General features: G+C 38.2%; 1 protein-coding gene across 5 annotated transcripts in view; it reads right to left on the bottom strand.

The window, feature by feature from the left end:
- CFAP70 (cilia and flagella associated protein 70) overlaps positions 1-6413 on the bottom strand; it is a gene marked incomplete at its 5' end in the record, with an annotated part of 86689 nt that extends 80276 nt beyond the window's left edge. For 4 of the 5 annotated variants that reach the window (XM_082854030.1, XM_082854028.1, XM_082854027.1 and 1 more), the window contains 2 exons: positions 4976-5162; positions 6322-6384. In XM_082854030.1, coding sequence (XP_082710156.1) covers positions 4976-5162; positions 6322-6384 — 250 coding nt within the window. Of the gene's footprint in view, positions 1-4975; positions 5163-6321 lie in introns of all 5 variants that reach the window. The other variant, XM_082854031.1, reaches the window with a different exon arrangement.
- Positions 6414-12577: the final 6164 nt, after the last annotated feature.

The following is a 12577-nucleotide window of genomic DNA, read 5'->3' as shown; positions in this document are numbered from 1 at the left end:
GTGCTCTGCAACAAGAGAAGGCACCGCAATGAGAAGCCTGCGCGCTGCAACAAAGAGTAGCCCCCACTCACCGCAACTAGAGAAAGCCTGTGCCCAGCAACGAAGACCCAACACAGCCAAAAATAAATAAATAAATTTATTTTTTTAAATGGCAATAAATACATATGTATCAATAATTACCTTAAATGTCAATGGACTGAATGCTCCAATCAAAAGACAAAGAGTGGCAGACTGGATTAAAAAAACAAGAGCCTACAATATGCTGCCTACAAGAGACACACCTTAGGGCAAAGGACACACACAGGTTGAAAGTGAGGGGATGGAAAAAGATGTTTCATGCAAACAGAAATGACAAGAAAGCAGGAGCTGAAATATTCATATCAGACAAAATAGATTTTCAAATAAAGGCCATAAAGAAAGATAAAGAAGGATATTATATAATGGTAAAAGGATGAATACAAGAAGAGGATTTTACACTCGTCAACATATATGCACCTAATCCATTCACGATAAAAACTCTTACCAAAGTAGGTATACAGGGAATATATCTCAACATAATAAAAGCCATTATGACAAACCCACAGCCAATATAATACTCAACGGTGAAAAGCTGAAAGACTTCCCATTAAAATTTGGAACAAGACAAGGATGCCCACTCTTACTACTTCTATTCAACATAGTATTGGAAGTCCTAGCCACAGCAATCAGACAAGAAAAAGGAATAAAAGGTATCCAAATTGAAAGGGAAGAGGTAAAACTGTCCCTATATGCAGATGACATGATACTATATATAGAAAACCCTAAGAACTCCACGCAAAAACTACTAGATCTAATAAATTCAGCAAAGCAGCAAGATACAAGATAAACATTCAGAAATCGGCTGCACTTCTTTACACTAACAATGAAATATCAGAAAGGGAATGTAAAAAAACAATACCTTTGGGAATTCCCTGGTGGTCCAGTGCTTAGGACTCCATGCTCTCACTACAGAGGGCCTGGTTTCAATCCATCCATGGTTGGGGAACTAAAATCCCACAAGCCGCTTGGTGCGGCCAAAAAAGAAAAAAAAAAAAAAAAAAAAAAAAGCTTTTTAAAATCGCACCAAAAGAAATAATACCTAGGAATAAACTGACCAAAGAGGTGAAAGACTTATGTGCTGAGAACTATAAAACATTAATAGAGGAAATTAAAGATGATTCAAAGAAATAGATATCCCATGCTCTTGGACTGGAAGAATTAATAGTTAAAATGGCAATACTACCCAAAGCAATCTACAGATTTAATGCAATCCCTATCAAATTACCCAAGACATTTTTCACAGAACTAGAAAAAATGATCCAAAAATTTATATGGAACCATAAAAGACCCAGAATTGCCAAAGCAATACTAAGGAAAAAAACAAAGTAGGAGGCATAACTCTATCAGACTTCAGACAATACCACAAAGCTACAGTAACCAAAACAGCATGGTATTGGTACAAAAAACAGACATACACATCAATGGAACAGAATAGAGAGCCCAGAAATAAATCCACACACCTATGGTCAATTAATCTTCGACAAAGGAGGCAAGAATATACAATGGGAAAAAGAAAGTCTCTTCAGCAAGTCGTGCTGGGAAAGTTAAGACAGCTGCATTAAATCAATGAAGTTATAACACATACTCACAGCAGCACAAAAATAAATTCAAAACGCCTTAAAGACTTAAACATAAGACAAGACACCATAAAACTCCTATAAGAAAGCATAGGCAAAACATTCTCTGACATAAATTGTACCAATGTTTTCTTTGGTCAGTCTCCCAAGGGAATAGAAATAAGAACAAAAATAAAGAAATGGGACCTAATCACCCTTACAAGCTTTTGCATAGCAAAGGAAACCATTAAAAAAAAAGAGAGAGAGACTTCCCTGGTGGTCCAGTGGTTAAGAATCCACCTTCCAATGCAGGGGATGTCGGTTCAATCCCTGGTTGGGGAACTAAGATCCCACATGTTGGGGGACAACTAAGCCCGTGTGTCGCAACTACTGAGCACACAAGCCACAATTAGAGAGAAGCCCGTGAACCACAACGAAAGAGCCTACATGCTGCAACAGAGATCCTGTGTACCGCAACTAAGACCTGACACAGCCAAAAATTAATTAAATAAATAAATAAAGATTGGGACTTCCCTGGTGGCACAGTGGTTAAGAATCCACCTGCCAATGCAGGGAATAAGGGTTCAAGCCCTGGTCTGGGAAGATCCCACATGCCGCGGAGCAACCGAGCCTGTGCGCCACAACTACTGAGCCTGCGCTCTAGAGCCCATGAGCCAGAACTACTGAGCCCATGCGCCTAGAGCCCATACTCTGCAACAAGAGAAGCCACAGCAATGAGAAGCCTGCGCACCGCAACAAAGAGTAGCCCCCGCTCACCACAACTAGAGAAAGCCCATGTGCAGCAACAAAGGCCCAACACAGCCAAAAATAAATAAATAAATATTTTTTTAAAAAATTAAAATAAATAAATAAATATTAAGAAAAGAAAAAGAAAAAAAAAGAAAAGACAACCTACAGAATGAGAGAAAAGATTTGCAAATGATGCAACCAACAAGGGCTTAATCTCCAAAATATACAGACAGTTCATACAACTGAACAACAAAAAAGCAAACAACCCAATAGAAAAATGGGCAGAAGACCTTAATAAACATTTCTCCAAAGACATACAGATGGTCAGTAGGCACATGAAAAGATGCTCAACATCACTAATTATTAGAGAAATACAAATCAAAACTACAATGAGGTACCACCTCACACCAGTCAAAATGGCCATCGTCAAAAGTCTACAAATAACAAATACTGGAGAGGGTGTGGAGAAAAGGGAACCTTCCCAAACTGTTGGTGGGAATGTAACTTGGTGCAGCCACTATGGAAAACAGTATGGAGATTCCTCATAAAACTAAAAATAGAACTACCATATGATCCAGCAATCCCACTCCTGGGCATATACCCGGACAAAACTATAATTCAAAAAGATACATGAACCCCTATGTTAATAGCAGCACTATTCACAATAGACAAGACATGGAAACAACCTAAATGTCCAACAACATATGAATGGATAAAGAAGATATGGTACACATATACAATGGAATACTTCTCAGACATAAAAAAGAATGAAATAATGCCATTTGCAGCAACATGGATGTAACCAGAGATTATCATACTAAGTAAAGTAAGTCAGAAAGAGAAAGACAAATACCATATGATATCACTTATATGTAGAATCTAAAATATGGCAGAAAAAAAAGTGGATATATGTGTATGTATAACTGACTCACTTTGCTGTACAGCAGAAACTAACACAAAATTGTAACCCAACCATACTCCCATAAAATAATTTTTTTAATTAAAAAAAAGTCCTCATAAGTCAAATTACAGTATATCTTAATGTGAACATTCAAAATGACAATTCTAATTTAAACATATCTCGAGGTTACTAATGTTAATAATAAAAAGACAAAACAAAACAAAAATAAATAAATAAAATATGGCACAAATGAACCTATCTACAAAACAGAAACAGATTCACAGATATAGAGAACAGACTTGTGCTTGCCAAGGTGGAGGGGTGAGGGAGAGGGATGGACTGGGAGTTTAGGGTTAGTAGGTGCAAACTATCAGATTTAAAATGGATAAACAACAAGGTTCTACTGTATAGCACAAGGAACTATATCCAATCCCCTGGGATAAACCGTAATGGAAAAGAATATTAAAAAAGAATGTATGTATGTGTATAACTGAGCCACTTTGCTGTACAGCAGAAATTAGCACAACACTGTAAATCAACTATACTTCAATAAAAAATAAATTAAATAAATAAATTTTTAAAAACCACACTATCAAAAAATAAAAAAGAGTATGGGTTAAAACAAACAAAAAAGACTTAGCCTAGAATACAGGTTTAGGAACAAAGTATTTCAGAGATAATATTATGTAGTTAGAAACTGTAAAAGTGTGAATACAGAAACTATCCATCTATTTATCCATTCATTCATTCAACAAACATTTTTTGAGCCCCTTTCTATCCCAGATATTTCTAAGCACTAGAAATTCTGAAATAAATAAGATACAGCCTTGATTTCAAAAAGTGTCTCCTCTAACAAGGGAGGCGAATTAATAATTGCTATACAGTTTGGTGAATATACAGAAATACAGATAGGGCTGCCAGGTAAAATACAAGATGCCAAATTAAATTTGAATTTCAGATAAACAACAAATCATTTTTTTAGTGTAAGTATGTCCCAAATTTGGTTTTTGGGTTTTTTGTTTCTTTGTTTTGTTTTTTTCCCCTAAATCTGGCAACCTTAAATATAGGAATACAAAGGAAAAGCTCACAAATCAGCTTAGGAGACGAAGGCTGCAAATTTCAGTTATATGTCTATTCATATACGCCCATGGATTGAATTGAGCATTATCTACATTCTTACTTGTTTGACTGTTAATAAGAATTGATTAGTTACTAAAAAGTTATTAAATAATATTTTTTAGGGAAATTAAAATGAGTTGTACACATGAATAGATCAAATTATCTATATATGATTGGTCTTGTTTCAAACTGGGGGCTGTTTTTTTCATAAAAGAGCATGTTTGCTTCATGTTATTGCTTATTGTTCTTCAAAATTGTATAAATATTCTTTTTTTTGATCATATGTATGTTTTACTATCAGCTGCTGGAAAAAATAAAGTCAATTTGGAAAATAAAAAAAAAATTTTTTTTTTAAAGTTCAGTTATGTGTCAAAAGGTCTTCAATACAAACTGATTAAAATTAGTAGGTCATGGTGACAGCTGCCAGAACCAGGTGGGACTCAAAGTATACTGTGTTATTCCCAGATTAAAAAGGTAAGGTGTGTTCATCTGTCCCTACAACAGCTACTAAATATCTCAGAATATCCTGATCACGCATGTAATTAACATATTTAGAATCCCAAGCACTTACAGAACACAGGTTTGTGGGCGAGGTCATGTAAAGTGACTCCTCCTTCAGGATTGAACTCAAAACTGCAAGTGAAGTTGTATTTTGCAGTTCCTTCTGGAGAAACAGCAATTTTTGCAGAGTCTCCCAGAACCACCTGATTGAATTCTGCACGGATAAAGGTAACTGGAGTATCTCCTTTAAAACCTTTCTGTTGACAGAAAAATACTTTACAATTATATTCAAATAGAGAATTTTCCTACATATCTGGCAACCCATTTTGACTTTATATAGCATTTTGCACGTTTTCCTAACAAGCTATGTTACAAATACAAACGGGGGAAGTAGAAAGTCATTAAAGAAATCTAGTTGTAGCTAAATGCAACATTCTATTTAAAGGCCGTTAAGTTGGAAGCTTTGAAAAGTAACAGTAATTGTGTTTATATGATTATATAATTGTGGAAGATTTGAAAAAGTGAGGAAAGCACATAGGAAGACATTACCTGTAATAATATATTTTCTAGTGTTTTGCTGTGTGTGTGTGTGTGTGTGTGTATATATATATATATATATATATATATGCACACACATTTATATATACATTTTTATATATACCCTTTAAAAGAAAGTAGAGGTCATTTATTACATCCTGTTTTGGAATAAGCTTTTTGACTTCATAGTACTGAATGAATTTTTTTTTTTTTTTTTTGCGGTACAAGGGCCTCTCACTGTTGTGGCCTCTCCCGTTGCGGAGCACAGGCTCCGGATGCGCAGGCTCAGCGACCATGGCTCACAGGCCCAGCCGCTCCGCGGCATGTGGGATCTTCCCAGACCGGGGCACAAACCCGTGTCCCCTGCATCGGCAGGCGGACTCTCAACCACTGCGCCACCAGGGAAGCCCCTGAATGAATATTTTGACGTTTCATTATTCTTGTAAATTTTAATACTTATATCATATTGTAGTTTTATTATTTAAATTCATCAAATGAAATTAATCACAAGAGAAGTTCTGGAGGAATTCAGATCCTTTTCAGGAGAAAGGAACTGCTGTCTAGGAAAATGAAAACCAGTTGTTTCACCCCCATTAAATTTAGTATTCAAATTGCCAGATATTTTACACATTAATATGACTTGCTGATTATAGACTAACAATAAGGAACACTGAGAAGGAAGTGCCATTGCTATGTAAAGCCAGGAGGTTTGGTGGTACAGAATAATGCAGAACTCCATGCCTCCTGCTAACGTTCCCAACACATCTTCCCCAAGCCACAACTGGATGACTGACAGAGAGACCTGAGCCCAAAGACAAAAGTACATTCAAGGAGAATGAATAAACTAAGGACTTCCAGGATTCCCAAAAATAACTTTACCAAGTCATATCCATCTGTCACAGTGATCTGCACGGGTCTGCCTGTTGATGACACCTGCTCCATATCAGCACATGGGCAAAGTCTCTCTGGTCTTCTTTGATCTCTGTGAACATAATGAACGAACCTGTCCCCTTATATACCATAGTTGCAAAGGTATCCACATTACATCATAACCAATACCAGGGGAGAACCTAGAGAAATGCCCTAGTCCAGCACTGTTTTGTGCACTTTCCAACCTTTGTTGCCAGATAGGCAGTGCCTTAGGGACCCGGTCACAAGGATGATTCTGCTGGTTAGTGCTAAAAAGATTCTTATACATGTAACTAACCCATTAAGCACAAATTATCACAAGGCAAAGAGGGTAGGAATGCCATCACCCCACCTCCCATTCCTCACCTCCTTCAAAGTGTTTTTTGGTAGCTTTTTTTTCTTTGTGATGTGCAAAACTCCCCTCAAGCATTACTTAACCTCTCAGTTTTAGAAAAATATATTTTGATAACAAGAAAGAGGCAGCCCCACAGAATGTTAGTCCACTGGAAAAAGTCCTGATGTATGTCTTATTTAATCAAAGGTATTTTCAAATTATTTTACAACACTAAGGATACAACTTCAAAAATAAATTGGATATATGTTAAGGAAAAAAAAAGGTCAAGTTTTCTGACTCAATTCAAAGTGGAACTTGATGCAATTCAAATATTTACATCGGCTATACTATGCTAAGTGTGTCTAGGACTGGTGGTAGAAAAAAGAAAGAGATATCTTGCTGTCTCCAAGCTTTATAAGTATTCTGCATCTTTCTAGCAACTCCCTCATTTTCCCTGTTACCTACAAGTCTCAGATCACTTGCTCAACGTTATGTCTCCAGGCTCATTCAGGGCCTAAGTGGCCCTGACAACTTTCTTATCAAGTTTACATTTGAAATGATCTTTTACATTAGTCTCCTTTCCTTTTCAATAGTAGCATGTGAATTACGCCTTCACTAGCCTGACCCTGGACAAATGCTTAACTTCTCTGAGCCTCAGTCTCACCTTCTATAAAACAGATAACATAACTTCTGACCTGTTTCACATTTGTTGCAAATATCCACTAAAACAGTAAAACTGCTTAACCTATGAAGCACCGCACAAATGGTGTTATTAATAAGCACTACGTTTCTTGAATGCTTAATTACTTCTTTAGAGACAAGTAATCTATCATACATTTCTGCAGTCCCCGAGTGTCTGGCACTATGCCTTGCCCGCAAGAGGCATTAGCAGCATATCTGTTGAACAATGAGTGCAAGAAATCTGGCTAGTTAAAAGTTATGGTCAAGGCAGTTAAGTGGGGGCTCCTGTTGCCGCTGACAAGGCACGCATTTCTTGTCATCTGCTCAGAAGAAGGGGAAAAGTCAGATTAGAAAATGGTTAGATGCACAACACTGTAAATCAACTATACTCCAATAAAATTTTTTTAATTTAAAAAATTAGAAAAACAAAAAATAGCTTAAACAAACAAACCCCAAAAAACAAAAAGAAAGAAATCGTTTAGGTGAAGGAGATGATGTGACTGGGAGTGGTCTGGGGACAGGAGCGCAGTCTGCGCTTACTATAGGGGAATCTCGGCGCAAAGTGGGAAGTGGGGTCTCAGTCTGGCTTATGGGTGGGAGGCCTGGGCTTGGCGAGAGCGTCCGCGCCTAGCGGGGTCGGTGGCGTTCGAGTCTGTACGGGAGTACAGTAGTGCAGGGATGCGGTGTGCGCGTTTCAGCCTGGCCGAAGCTTAGGGAGAAGAAACTGAGGTAACACGGTGTGGCCGCAGGACCGGGGTGGGGAGGCCGGGAAGAGACAGTTTTTTAAGGAGTAAGAGCAGACTTACCTGACTTAGCCGCAGAGGTGTGGTTTTTTTGCAACTATAGCAACCAATTACATCTCGCGAGAAATTTGTCTCCACAATCACCGCAAGTTTAACCCAAGACTCGCGATAACATTGTCCGGGAGGGAAAGGGGGACGGGGCGCAACGTGAGTTTCTGCGCCTGAGTTCCGGAAACCGTGCTCCTCAGCGACAGCCTCTGTATTTGCGGTCACTTGTGTTTTCGCCGATGCCACTTTCCCTTGGCATAAGTGTTGGTTAAGTACAAAGATTTCCACCTCTCGAGTTTGCTTTTTCGACCCCTTTCTTTCAGTATCTCTCCATAAATAGGAGAAAAACCAAAAGCAAATTTATTTAAAGATAAAATAAAAGCCTTTATTAAACGGTTTTGAAAACAGGTCATTTAAACCTTTCTCCGTGAAAAATGCAGATAAGACAATACTTTAAAAGGGAGCCTGTGTCTCACACACTGTTGGGGAGGATGCAAAACCGCACTGCTTCTAGTGCTAAATATTTATACAATAAACAGACTCAAAGTATATGATGTTAATGCAAAAATTTAATACGTTTGAAATTCAACATTACTTTAGAGTTGGAATGGCAAAATACAATGGCAAAAGCCTGGAAACAACTCAAACGGAAGAGTGGATGAATACACTGATACATATTCACAATATCACATATTACAAAGGAGTCAAAATGAATGAACTACAGCTCTTCACAACATGGATGAATCTTAGAAGTATACAACTTTAAAATGTTGCACTGCTAAGAGCCAGCTTGAAGGGGCTCCTGGCCAAATCACAGACAATTTGAGGATCAAGATAAACAATGATTATAATGGATTACAATCCATTGAATAAAATAGGAATACACAAGTTCACATTGATATAAATAAATGAAGAGAAAGGAAAGCTCTTTCTAACAGTAGAATGCCAACCCAATAATGGAGAGGAAATGATGGAAATAGAGAATTACCATTTGGCACCAACTATAGAAGTGGATGATTTAGACATGAGTCTTCAGTGGTAAGATTGCTGTGTGGAGGTTTGATGAGGAATAGGATACTGGCATGATTTTGGAATACTAATCAATTACAAAGGGAAAAACAGTGAATTTAAGAAACCAGCATGACCAAGTGATCAAGGTTAACATCACCAGTGTCGGGAGGGAGTCTACATTTTGTGCCTCCTGATGAGACTCACTGGGAAAAGCAAAGCATCATTTTGTGGTACTCCTGCAAACAAGGCACCTCGGTTGTAAGCCGTCCTGTAGAAACTAAGGTCTGTACCCTTTAATAAAACTGTCAAGGCCATGAAAGACTGGCAACTCTTGCAGATTAAAGGAGTCTGAAGATACACAACAACTAAATGCAATACTTATTCCTGTATAGCATGTTGACCCAGAAAGGAAAAGAAACATTGTTGGGATAGTGGGCGAAATTTGAATGGGCTTAGTAGATTGGGTAGTAGTGTTGTACCAATACTGATTTCCTGGTGTGGAAGATTGTTTGCTGTTATGTAGAAGAGTGTCCCTGTTTGGGGGAAAATACCAACTGGAGTGTTTAGGAGTGATGGGACATCATGACTGCAGTTTGCTCTCTCAACCCTCAAAAGTTTCAGGAAAAGACTAATAACAAAGGATATATGCGCACACACACATACTCAAGAGTGAGCAATGAACCAACAACATGTTAACTATATGAGAATCTGGGTGAAGAGGAAATAGGAGCATGGAAGTTCTTTGTACTGTTCTGGCAACTTTTCTATACATTTGAAACTATTTCAAAAGAAATTATTAAACTATACACACACCCACACACTACTCCCCATGGAAACTCTGCTTAGGATATAATTACCAGAGCTAAAATTTAAAAACAAATTGTATTTCTGCTAATAAACATATTAAAATTATAAAAATTAAGAAAAAGATTTTTTTAAGTTGCAGTGTTATGTCATAACAGTTCTCAAAATAAAACTATGCAACTGTTGAGTAAGGCATTTATCTCTGGATTTTTTCCCCAGTGAGGGTTGAGTGAATCTGCGCTGAAATAACTATCCTACCTTGTGCACACATACCTTTTTTTTTTCGCTGTAAGGCTTGCAGGATCCTAGTTCCCCGAATTTAAAAATGGGTATTTGAATAGACATTTTTCCAAAGATATGCAAATGGCTAATAAGCTCAAGAAAATATGCTCGTTAGTCATTAGGGAAATGCAAATCAAAACCGCCGTGAGATGCCACTTCACATCCACTAGGATGGCTACATTCAAATAGACAATGATAGTGTTGATAAGAATGAGGAGCAATTGGAAGCCTCATTCATTGCTGGTAGGATTGTAAAATGGTGCATACAGCTGCTGTGGAAAATAGTCTGGCAGATCTTCAAAAGGTTAAACATACTCTCTCTGTGTGTCTCTTTCTTCCCCCCAACACTTTCTTAGTCTCTTTCTCTCTCCCTTTTTTTTTTTCAGCCTCTTTGAATCTTTCAGTCTCTCTCTGAGTCTCATTTTTAAAACTGCTCTTTTAGAACGGGAAACGGTTCAGGTCCTGCTGTGGCATGGGGCTTATGTCTCAGTCACGTCTGCTGTGAAGCACACGATGCTCTATTTATTGTAGAAAGTGACTTTTTTTGCTTTCTAGAATTGTTTGTAACAGATGGTATAAGAGAGGTAATAAAGAGAAAAATCTATGCTTGTAAAGAATACAAAAGTTAGTTTTACTTACTGTAATATGACTGTCTTAAACTTATTTTCTGAGAAATAAATGTTCTAATGAGCAGCAAAAAAAAAAAGTTAAACATAAAAATACTGTATGTACCAGCAATTCCACTCATAGTACTATAGCCAAGAGAATTGAAAACATGTGTCCACAGAAAAAACTTGTACATGAATGTTCATAGCAGCATTATTCATAATGGTCAATAGGTGAAAACAACCCAAATGTCCATCAATTGATAAATGGACAAGCAAAATGTATATCCAACAATGGATTATCCAGCCACAAATCAGAATGAAGTATTGATTCACGCTACTACACAGGTGAATCTTAAAAACAGTATGCTAATTCAAAGAAGCCAGACACAAAGGGCAACGCATTGTATGATTCCATTCATATGAAAAGCCCCAATAGGGAAATCCAGAGAGACAGAAAGTAGATTAGTGATTCCCAGGGGCTGGGCAGGAGGAGGGGAAAGGGGGAATGACTGCCAATGGGTATAAGTTTTCTTTTGGGGTGAGGAAAATGTTCAAAAATTGATTGTGGTGATTGTTGCACAAATGCATGAATATCCTAAAAACGACTGAATTGTACACTTTAAAAGGATGAATCGTATGATATATGCATTATATCTCAATTTTAAAAAATAATTAATTAGTTATGTCTGTGCTGGGTCTTCACTGCTGTGTGCGGGCTTTCTTTTTATTTGCAGCGAGCAGGGTCTACTCCTCACTGCGGTGCGCAGGCCTCCCATTAAGGTGTCCTCTACTGCTGCGGAACATGGGCTCCAGGTGTGTAGACTTCAGCAGTTGTGGCACATGGGCTCAGCATCTGTGGCTCGAGGGCTCTAGAGCACAGGCTCAGCAGCTGTGGCACACAGGCCAAGCTGCTCCACAGCACGCAGGATCCTCCCGGACCGGGGCTTGAACCTGCGTCCCCTGAATTGGCAGGCGGACTCTTAACCACTGCACCACCAGGGAAGCCCTCAATTTTTAAAAGTTTAAAAATATATAGCCCATATCTTTCCCTAGTACCTTACACCCCTCTTTCTCACCTTTACCAAATCCCATCACTGTTACTTACTTTTCCAAAACCTATATCAAAAATCTATCTTAGGGCATCCCTGGTGGCGCAGTGGTTGAGAGTCCGCCTGCTGATGCAGGGGACACGGGTTCGTGCCCCTGTCCGGGAAGATCCCACATGCCGTGGAGCGGCTAGGCCCGTGAGCCATGGCCGCTGATCCTGCGCGTCCAGAGCCTGTGCTCCGCAATGGGAGAGGCCACAACAGTGAGAGGCCCGCGTACTGCAAAAAAAAAAAAAAAAAAAAAAAAAAAATCTGTCTTAGCCAGTGATCCTTCTACCTATGTATCTTGCTTTTGCCCTGCGCTACAGTTGTACATAGGTCTATCTCTCTAAGAGTAAAGTTGTGTCTTATACCACCTTGTATGTATGTCCCTTGGTACTTACACAAAACAAATGTTTATCGAAATATAATTGATAATTACTATTCTCCCCCTCAATTTTTAGTACAATCATTCACCAGATCTGTATTAAATATCTGCTTTGTACCGGGGAGCTCAACACAAAGAACAAATAGGGTTATTACCTTCAGCAGAATTTATAATCTAACATTTACAATTTCCTTGTATCCTAATTTTTGTTTAGAACCCCCCACTAGATTACAAACCTCCTT

This window comes from Leucopleurus acutus (assembly GCF_964270905.1).
Source record: "Leucopleurus acutus genome assembly, chromosome: 14".
Classification (NCBI taxonomy): Eukaryota; Metazoa; Chordata; class Mammalia; order Artiodactyla; family Delphinidae; genus Leucopleurus; species Leucopleurus acutus.
The sequence above is the reverse complement of the archived record's forward strand: the minus strand, read 5'-3'. Positions and strand labels throughout refer to the sequence as shown.